Source organism: Rhinopithecus bieti, unplaced genomic scaffold (genome assembly GCF_001698545.2).
Source record: "Rhinopithecus bieti isolate Rb0 unplaced genomic scaffold, ASM169854v2 scaffold_52231, whole genome shotgun sequence".
In the NCBI taxonomy this organism is placed as follows: domain Eukaryota; kingdom Metazoa; phylum Chordata; class Mammalia; order Primates; family Cercopithecidae; genus Rhinopithecus; species Rhinopithecus bieti.
The window spans coordinates 125,329-136,171 of record NW_016820468.1 but is presented as its reverse complement, the minus strand read 5'-3'; the positions used below and the strand labels follow the sequence as shown (position 1 = coordinate 136,171).

At 42.8% G+C, this 10,843-nt stretch overlaps 1 protein-coding gene across 1 annotated transcript in view; it reads right to left on the bottom strand.

The window, feature by feature from the left end:
• The window catches only part of LOC108520422 (phosphorylase b kinase regulatory subunit alpha, skeletal muscle isoform-like), a gene marked incomplete at its 3' end in the record, with an annotated part of 16,712 nt that extends 8,338 nt beyond the window's left edge, over window positions 1-8,374 (bottom strand). Inside the window, exons 1-2 of the mRNA XM_017859796.1 lie at window positions 7,828-8,374; window positions 6,421-6,618 (exon numbers count right to left, since the gene is read on the bottom strand). Coding sequence (XP_017715285.1) covers window positions 6,421-6,618; window positions 7,828-7,905 — 276 coding nt within the window. The remainder of the gene's footprint in view (window positions 1-6,420; window positions 6,619-7,827) is intronic.
• Between the last annotated feature and the right edge of the window lie 2,469 nt (window positions 8,375-10,843).

The following is a 10,843-nucleotide window of genomic DNA, read 5'->3' as shown; positions in this document are numbered from 1 at the left end:
GGCAACTTCAGGACAACTCTGAAAACTCATCTACTTGGAAGCCACATGATTCTGTTATTTCTTCAAAACATATTCAAATGGGACTACAAGCAATAGTCATGATAAGGATAAGTACCTATTAAATTCCAACTCTTTATGAAGCCTTTTATTGAGGGAAAAATAAAAATAAAAATGGTTTCCGTGGGAGAGTCTCCTTTCTGAAGTCATTTCTGTTTATAAATGGTCCCCTCCCCTTACAGATCAAAAGAAATTTTAAAAAGAGAGAAAGAATAGGCAGTGCATGATCTTGTCACATTTTAAAGACTGAAACATTTATTATAAAGCAAGGAAACTTATTGTAACCCCTACAAGAAGACATCTATATGACTTTGATGCTAATGAAAGAGTCCATCTCTTTAATATACCCTGTTATGGAAAGTATTTAACACAACCTCCTCTGTGGGGAAACTTTATTCAATTCTGATACATGTCACCACATACTCAAAGGTTCCTACCATATTCTGTCTTTTCTAACAGTAGATGAATTAGAATGGGAAGCAGAGGGAGGGGCTTGAATAGTCTTATCTTTAAATCAATGGCGCACAGGAACTCATTTTTAAAAAACCTATTGACGGCCTCTAGTTGACCAATATAGAACTCAGCATTTATACTATTCTGTAAGAATCCTGGGCTCATGTCATTGGCTTCTTCACTATTTTACTGCCTTAGTTACTTTTTCTCTTGCAAACCCATCAAGTCCCTTTACCACCCAGCCCCACTACTCCCATCTAAATTTTCTTTAAACAGCAAACCTGGGGAATCAAGGATTCAGTGGAGGATCTCAATTAGTGGCCATTATCAGCCATTATTATCCTCAAGTTCTAACTTCCAAGGCAAGATAAAATTAGTAGGAAGCATGGGGAGGTAGGAATGATGGGAGATATCTGTACTTTGTGTTCTCCAAACTAACTGTTTTCTGATCCAGGTGTGCTAGATGTTATTAATTATACATGTACATTCATACACCAGGTCTTCTACCCATACCAAGTGACTCTCCCTCTTGCCTATTCTTTTTGAGGACATAAATTTATATATATCTGTGAACTGACTTTATAAGAATATGTAACTACACGACCATATCTGTGTACTTCTTTCTCTCTACCCCCAGGTATATGTGCAATCAGATATTTATTGAACCTCTATCAGGTTTTGTAGAACACAAAGACAAGGGAGATGGGACAGATATGTTTTAAAAACTAACTACAGCATAGTCCACCCAGCATTTCCTAATTATCCTTTAAAACCCAACTCCTCTCTGAAGTCTTCCTTGCCTTGTCCCAGAGAAGTTTAGACATTCCCACCTGTGTGTTCCCACAAAGCTTAGTAGTTATCTCAAATATATAAATCAGTACCTATAGTACCTATCTTAATGTACTGTAACTACTTGCTTATATATCTGTCTTCCCCATCAGACAATGAACTCCCTGAGAAAAAGGGGCAGAGGCCAGGTTCAGAAAACCTTTAAGTCAATGGATGAAGGAAGTTGAATTAAAAAACAAACACATGTCTGCAAGTAACTCTCGAATGGCTTATCAAATAATCGTGTGTGTGTGTGTGTGTGTGTGTGTGCGCGTGTGTGTGTGTGTGTGTGTGTGTGGAGGGGTGGGTATGCAAATATGACAAAGTGTTAACAACTAGCGAATTTAGATAGAGTATATACAAATATGTTTATTTTACCATTCTTGCAACTTTCCTTTAAGTTTGAAATTTTCCATAATAAAAAGTTGAGGGTTACATATAAACATTTTGTCCCATTTTCTTTTTAACATCTATTATAGGACCTGGCACGTGATGATTACACAGTCTTTTAAATTTAAGAAAATGAAGATATATGTTGAATGGCACAGATGACAAGTGATCTAGAAGTTCCAAGAAAGGACTTCTGAGAAAGAAGTGACCACTGTACAAGTGAGTGGTCTGTGAGGAAGGACAGGGACCACAGAAAAAGTGGGATTGGTGCTAGGCTTTCAAAGGATATTAGTTTAGATTGAAAGGGAACAGGCATGTAGAAGAAGCAGCCCATAAAAATTTTTGTAGGTGGCTATGTCTATAGGCTCCCACGGAGGCAAACATTCAAACAATACTGATTCTGAAGACATAGGACCCAGGTTGCATTCACGGTACCATCAAATTCCAGCTTCATCTCTGGGCCTCAATCCCTTCACTTGGAAATTGGGGATAATGATACTTGATTCACAGGGTATTGTGAGAATAAAATACTGGTAATTATGGGGAAGTGTGTTGTACAATGGAAAGTATTTATACAAATGTTAGGTATTTTTATTAAGGGATTATTAGAGGAGTAATAAAGACATCAGCCTGGCTAGAACTGGGGGTATAATGGAGGACACCAGTGTGATATAATATTGAAACAAGTAAGCTAGGACCAACCCATAGAGGGCCTTGCCTATCAATCCAAAATGTTTGGACTTTACTTCTGGAGAAATGAGGGCCACAGAAAGATTGTTGAGGATGGAAATGACATAATTTAAGTGTGGTTTTCACAGAAGTGTTAGGGGATAAGGGCTTAGACTAAGGTTGAGGCAGAAGGGAAGAGAAAAGAGGGGATAGATTCAAGAGAAATTAAATGAATCAACAGACTTTGGTGTGCATGTATCAAAAGGTAAGAGGGAGAAGTCAAAAATCATTCTAAGGTTAAGTAGCACACTTCAAGCACTGTTTTATAGAGTGCTAGTCCAAGAGATTCTGGAAAGGCTATAAAATTCACTACCATCTTAGACAAAAAATGCACATTAGTACATCAAAGGCTCTGAGAAATTACAGAGTAAAGACACCTGCTGTTTAACAGTCTCAAACTTAGTTGGCCTAGTATTCCACAGAAAATACTATGGGAAATACTCCAAGTAATACTGCCTGGGTGGTTGGTAGAATGGAGACAGTAATAACAGAAAAAGAGATTGTTGATGAGTTGCCATTGTTTTGTAGTTTGTTTTTAGTTGGAAAGGTGGGGTTTCAGACGCATTGAGTTTGAGGAGCCGCAGTATATGCAGATGCAACTGATGAGGTGACAAATGAAAACCTAGGTTTAAAATTGAAGTGAGGTCAGAGATGAAGACTTGAAAGTCATTCTCATAAACGTAATAGTTAAAGTCACGAGAAAAGATGAACAACTCCACAAAAAGAACATACCTTAGCACACAGAACTGGAGTGAGGCCCAGAGATGAAGCTGAAATTTGATGGTACCATAAATGCAAAGAGATATCCCTATTTGTCTGCCTATATTTCTATGGGTATGAGACCGTATCTATATGCCTGAGAGAAAGACATTTGTAAAAACGTTCATGTGCATAATTCTACTCTCAATCTAGGATGCAGTAGTTGCCTAAACCCTTGTCCTTTTTTCATCCAGAATTCTCTTCAATTCTCTGACATTATTTCTCAGAAAGAAACCAAGGTAAGAATTGGAAGGAAGGGTAGAAATAATTAACAATCAATGTTTTGGGAAAAATCCACACAGTAATAGAAAGTTGCAATAGGTGGGAATTTAATCTATGAATTTACTGGATATAATCTATGTTCATATTTTGGCCATAACTAGTCATTATTTAACACTGGCTATGCATTAGAATCACCCAGGTAGTTTTTAAAAAAATATTGATGCTACTGAGCTCCACTTCCAGAGATTCATATTTAAATTGTTCTAAGCTGTGGTGTAGTAAGGGTATTTCTTAAAAGATTCCCAGGCGGGTGTGCTGGCTTGCACCTGTAATCCCAGCACTTTAGGAGGCCAAAGTGGGTGGATCATTTGAGATCAGGAGTTTAAGACCAACCTGGCCAACATGGTGAAACCCCATCCCTACTAAAAATACAAAAAAATTAGTCGGGTGTGGTGACGCGCACCTGTGATCCCAGCTACTGTGGAGCTGAGGCAGGAAAATCGCTTGAACCTGGGAGGCGGAGATTGCAGTGAGCTGAGATCGCACCATGGCACCCCAACCTGGGCAACAGAGCAAGACTTAGTCTCAAAAAAAAAAAAACAAAACAAAAAAACAAAAAAACAAACAAACAAAAAAGCTTCCCAAAGCTTCCCAAGTGATTCCAAAGTACAGTCAGAGTTTGGAACCACTCATCTAGATCAAGGATAAATCCAGCCCATTGCTATTTTTATAAATTAAGTTTTATTTAAACATAACTACAGTCATTCTTTATATACAGGGTACCCCTGAACAACACAAGTTTGAACTGTGCAGGTCCACTTATATGTGACTTTTTTCCAACCAAACGCAGATCGAAAATACTGTATTCAGGAATGAGAAACCTATGTATATGGAAGGCTGACTTTTCTTATAGATGGGTTCCACCGGGCTGACTGCAGAATTTGAGTATGCAGAGATTTGGTTATAAGCAGTCTGTCCTGGCATCCATCCCACACATATACTGAGGGATGACTGCATTGTCTCTGGCTGCATTTGCACCACAATCACAGAGCTGAGTAGTTGGATAGAGACCACATGTGACCTACAACCCTAATGATAAAAATAGTTACTATCTGGCCTTTTACAGAGATGATTTTCTGGTTCCTGATTAACACTGAATCAGGTTTGAGAAAAAAAATTGAGACCTAATAATAAAAACCTGTTGCAATTCATAATTAAAGTTCATAGAAATTAAAAAATTCCCACAAAATCTTTTCTTTTTGAAAGATGTTTCCCATTGCTATAATGTTTTGAAACATTCCTAATTATTATTAAGGTGGTATGAAAGGTATTTTTGGCTATGTTGAAAATTATTTAATGGAACGTTAAAATTTTAGAATGTGTAATTCAATGTTTCCCTACTATTTCCGCCTTCCTCTGTTAAATTCTTTATAACTGGGCCAAATAAGAAAAAGTGTTAATATTACAGGGAGATAACAGATTTCTTCTAATAGAATTGACAAAATTGGTCAAATTGTACCAGATATGAAATTCCAATTCTACTGATATTAATTTCTAGTAAAAATAGCAACAAAACACTGAGCTCAAACTAGAAAACACTGAGTAGCATGTAGGATTTGGGGGAGAGGAGTAGGCAGGATTACAGGTGAATTTTTTTAAACACTCCTCTATATTTTCCAAATTTCTACAATGGTATTATTTTTATAAAAGTCATAAAAGGCTGGGCACGGTGGCTCATGCCTGTAATCCTAGCACTTTGGGAGGCCAAGGCGGGCGGATCACAAGGTCAGGAGATTGAGACCATCCTGGCTAACATGGTGAAACCCCATCTCTACTAAAAATACAAAAAATTAGCCAGGCATGATGGCACGCGCCTGTAGTCCTAGCTACTCGGGAGGCTGAGGCAGGAGAATCGCTTGAACCTGGGAGGCAGAGGTTGCAGTGAGCCAAGATTGCGCCACTGCACTCCAGCCTGGGGACAGAGTGAGACTCCGTTTCAACAACAACAAAAAAAGTCATAAAAATAATGATCTGTACTACCTGGTCTAGAGCAAAAACTTGAACTTTTTTTTGGTGGACCAATGTATCTCTCAACAATGGCTTGAATGAAGAATAAATGCCTGCTGTTGCTAAGGACAACACAGTGCAACCCCATATTACACTGATACTTGTAAAAAAACCAAATATCAATATTCTGATTTATAGATGAAGACTGGAGCTCAGATTGCCTAAGTGTTAGAGAGACCACTGGAGAAAATGGCTAGTATAGAGATAATTTTTCCCACTAATGGAAATGAATGCACATCCGTCTTATAACTGACAACAGAGTACTTCAACTCCTGCGGTAGCCCAGAATATTGTTTTCCTAATATTATTTTCTTGGTCGTTGAAGAGGATGCAGCTCCCTTTGTGTCTCAACAGTTCTATAAAGGATGGTTGTTTACTGAGGGGAAGAGCCTTAAAAGTTGGCTTAAAGGCATCTGCTGACTTTGACCTCATTTTGCCCAGGAGTTGAGGGAGGGAGGAAGCAACAGGCTCTGAAACAGTGGCCACAGCTATAAAAATCAACAAATAAAGTCTTTACTGTGTCTAGTCCAGAAGGCTTGCTGATTTATGTTATTTACCCTCATACAAATACCACAATGTTTAAAATGAAGTAAAATAGTAGATACCTGCCCCAGATGTTTTCTCAATGAGAATACAGTGGAGACTACAAGATACATTTACTTAGAGAGTTATGCGTTTTAGGAAAGATCCCAGGATAGGATTTTCCACTGTAACAGAACAGACTGTTCCCTCTCCCTCAAATCAGCAAGTTTCAAGTTTCCACTGCAAGAATACCACTTCAGTGCAATACAGGAAAGCTTTTTGGAATATAATTTCAGAAAGATGATGAAAGAGGGAAAGGCAAAATACAGTTATCTTAGCTTTTGGTGGGTTTCGCTTCCTTCAGTCTCCACTCTGCCCCCAACCCCCAATCACACACAGCTCCAGATCTCTTTGTATTTTTATTTTGAGTACCTGCTCCAATTCATAGGCCTTTGCCTTATCCTCATCCCGGTCTGCATTCTTCCGATAGGCCAGGCCCAAACCCCACACAGCCAAGATGCTGTACACGTTATCTCGGACCCAAGCATCTTTCTGATCATAGCTGGCTGGCAGCAAGCCAGTCACTGGATTCTGCAAGGCCAAGAAAAAGAAGGCAGGAAGGTAACCATACGGTGTTAACATTAGGAAACAGAATCTTCCAAATGGGTTTTTTAGGGACTTTGGTCTTTCTTCTACTTCTCCACTCTTGAGTTTTATAACCTCCTCTTCTTCTGACCTATTGCAGGCAAATGCTATCTTCCCACCCTCCCAAGCTTTACTGAGCTATATTTGACACATTAAAAATTGTATATATTTAGGGAGTACAACATGATGATTTATGTATTCATTGAGAAATGATAACCACAATGACGTTTATTAACACATCTATCATCTCACAGTTACCTTTTTTTGGGTGTGGTGAGAATACTTAAGATCTACTCTCTTAGCAAATTTCAAGTATACAATACAGTATGATTAACTACAGTCACCATGCTGCTGTACATTAGATCCCCAGAACTTACTCATCTTATAACTGAAACTTTGTGCCCTTTGCAAATGCTATCTTGAATAAGGGGTAGGCAGTGGCTGAAGCCTTTCAAGTCTGAAATGTGGGTATTATTAAAGGCACAATTAAAGGTATTAAGTGCATTTATAATGGGTATTATTAAAAGAAAGTGTTAACTTTCTAGTTAGAAAGAATGAACTAGCGAACTAGCAATAAAAAACCAGCAGAAAGGAGCAGAAAAAAATATATAACAGTCTATACAAAGTGCCTCTGACCTTCACAATAGTCTAGTCTTAAAATGGAAATGTTCCCTTACCTCTTTTATTTGGGGGAAGGGGAAGGAGATGACACGCAAACCTGGGTGCGTGTGTTTGTATGTCAATAAACAAGTGACAACACTTCTCGCAACTCTGCTCCTAGAACCCTGCTATGGCCTGGGGGGAGTTGGAGAGGGGTGCGAAGCCGTGACTGGAAGCTCCTGGCTAAAGGTGCCTGACCGACTCTGTTCCTGGTCCAACACCTACCTTTCCTTCAGGGCCCTTTACCACCTCCCCAGCTAGGGGGCGGGAGAACCTGCTACACACACACACACACACACACACACACGGAGGGGGCGGGAGAACCTACTACAGACACAGACACAGATACAGATACACACACACTCACGTGGAGTTCATGCAAGGTCTCCGTCACACACACACACACACACATACGGAGTTCATCCAAGGTCTCCGTCCAAGCTATGACACGCTACATCCTCGGTCGGTGATTACGAGCGACACCCCTGCACTTACCTGATGGCACAGGATGGTCTGTTGCACCAGCCGAGCGTAGCCGTCCAGCCGGACCCCGGAGTTACTTCGGCTCCTCATGGCGAGACGTTACTAATCGTCCTCTGAGAAACAGCCCGGGTGCCACCGGAGCCTTCGGTCCCTAAGGAACAAGTATCCAACGCTGCTCCACCCTCGTGGTGGGAGGCCCGAACGCCAGGCGCCGCAAAGCCCTCCCACCGCTCAGGCCTGGCGCCGCAGGTTCCGCGTAGCTCTCCGGACTCCAGCGGCCTCCGGGGCCCACCACGCGCCAGCACTAGCACCGGCCTCCCACGGTCTAGAGCCCCACCGCAGCGCCCCAGTCGCCACTCCTGCCCCCTTAGTCCCGTCCGGCCTCCGCGCGTGGCTCCTGCATCCTCGGCTCAACCCCGGTAGACCTCCGCGGCCCACAGCCTCCCGTCCGGCCGCCGCCAACAGGTCAGCGACCGCTGCGCCGCCTGCACCTTGCGGGAGACGCGAACGGTAGGCGGGGCGGGCGCGGCGAGTTCTGGCAGCTGCGCGCTGCGACCCGAGGGCTCGCCCGCTCCGGGGCCGAGAATGTGTCATCGTAGGCAATGTGCTTTCCGAGGTTTATTTTCGAAACACCTCAGATGACTATTTAAGTTTTCCACACTTGCTGTGCACACAGGATGTTGAGGAGGCTCTTCTCTCTTCTACAGGACTAGTTTTATACAGGAACCTACAGTAAACTTCAAAACTGAAAGACACGCTTGTGTTCCAGGTCTAAAGACTTGGATTTCTGGGTCTTTATTGTATTTTAGATTTTGACTTTAAAAGCTCAGATTACACGCCTCACTTCCAGCCAGACCAACCAAACAGGAACTCCCTAGGGTACTTTACTCCTTAGTAACTGGCGAGTTTGCGGGCTTGGGAGGGAGGAGGCAATGGTGCGCTCTGAGGAAGCCAGGGCCCCAGGCGGGGAACAGCTGGGAGCTGGCGGGCCCGGAAGGCGACGTTGGCAGGACTCGAGCTGAAAGAGATCCTATAACTGCTTTGGATGGCTCCCTCGTGCGCACGTAGGTCACAAGGCTGAGGCAATAAAGATTCAGCTGAAAATAAAGTGGAGCAGGAAGGCTGCATAAGAAGCTTGGAGGCCGCGCGCGGTGGCTCACTCCTGTAATCCTAGCACTTTGGGAGGCCGAGGCGGGTGGATCACCTGAGGTCAGGAGTTCGAGACCAGCCCGGCCACCATGGCGAAACCCTATCTGTACTAGAAATACAAAATTAGCCCGGCATGGTGGCGCGCGCCTGTAATCCCGGCTACTCGGGAGGCTGAGGCGGGAGAATCGCTTGAACCCAGGAGGCAGAGGTTGCAGTGAGCCAAGATCGTGCCACTGCACACTAGCCCAGGCGACAGAGTAAGACTTCGTCTCAAAAAATAAAAATAAATAAAAATAAAATAATAAAAGCAGCTTGCAATGGCCGGGTGAGGTGGCTCACTCCTGTAATCTCAGCACTTTGGGAGCCTGAGGCGGGCGGATCACTTGAGGTCAGGAGTTCGAGACCAGCCTGGCCAACATGAAGAACCTCCCCCCAACCCCATACAAATACAAAAATTAGCCGGGCGTGGTGGCCTGCTCCTGTAGTCCCAGCTACTCGGGAGACTGAGGTAGGATAATTGCTTGAACCCGGGAGGTGGAGGTTGCAGTGAGCCGAGATTGTGCCACTGCACTCCAGCCTGGGAGACAAGAGTGAAACTCCGTTTCAAAAAAAGGCAGCAGCTTGCAGATAACGCTGCTTACTGGCTTCGTGGAATCAGTCTGCAACCAATAGGGCGGACCGGCTGGGACCCCAGTGCTTTTGCTCCGTTCATCTCCGGCCCCTCCCTCTAGCCCCACCTCTTGCTCTCTGCTTATTCAAATCTTGCAAACCTTTCAAGGTTCTGCTTAAGTACCACCTATTCCCTGAATCGCGGGATAAGAGAATTAGACCGATTGACCTCAAGTTCTAAGCCTTCCTTAGCCACCTCATCCAGGCCACAGTGACTTTGCATTTTCGTTTATCTTTTTATTTCTCTCCTCATAAGCTCCCTCAATTCCTCCCCAAAACCTCCACCCAATTTAGCATAGAGGCAGGCACCTAAGAGGTGACTAGTAATTTGGTAATGATCATGAGGAAGGAGGGAATGCTTCAGAACTCAAATCTGGGACTTTCAGGTTCAACAGCCAGTCAGTGATAGTTAGATATCGTGACACACTTAGAATTCTCAAGCGTATGCTTTCCATTGCAGTCATTTGCCACGCAAATGCAATAACTGGAAAATAACAAGCCACTTCAAAATCTAGGTGCACAGTGGAAGAAAAAGTCTTTCCACGGAAAGCAAGTGCATCTTGGACTTGCATCTTTTTTTATTTTTATTTTTTTGAGACAGAGTCTCGCTCTGTCGGGCAGGCTGGAGTGCAGTGACGCGATCTCCACTCACTGCAACCTCCGCCTTCCGGGTTCAAGCGATTCTCTCCTGCCTCAACCTCCCGAATAGCTGGGATTACAGGCGCCTGCCCCCACGCCCGCTAATTTTTGTATTTTTAGTAGAGACGGGGTTTCACCATGTTGACCAGACTGGTCTCGAACTTGGACTAGCATCTGGTTCATCCCTGCTCTGCCCCTAACTCGCTGACATCTTCCCCTCAGCTGTAGCCTCAGAAGTCGTTTCTCTACCCTTGTGGCCCCTTCGAGCTAGAGCCTCTCTTTTTCTTCACTTCATCATCATTTAAACATGTTTATGAAACATTAAATATTTATATTTATGTTAAATCTTAAATATATTTATATTAAATATTAAAGTAATACACACTAAATAAAACATGAAAAGTATAGAAAAGTAAAACAAAGAAAATATTAAAATCACCCATAATTCCTTCACACAAACACCTGTTAATATTTTAATTTATTTTTCCAGCTCTTTTATTTCTTCTGCGTAGACCTTCCCCACTCTCCTTCAAGCTGTTTGAAAGTTTGAGTAGATTAGGTATGGCAAAGG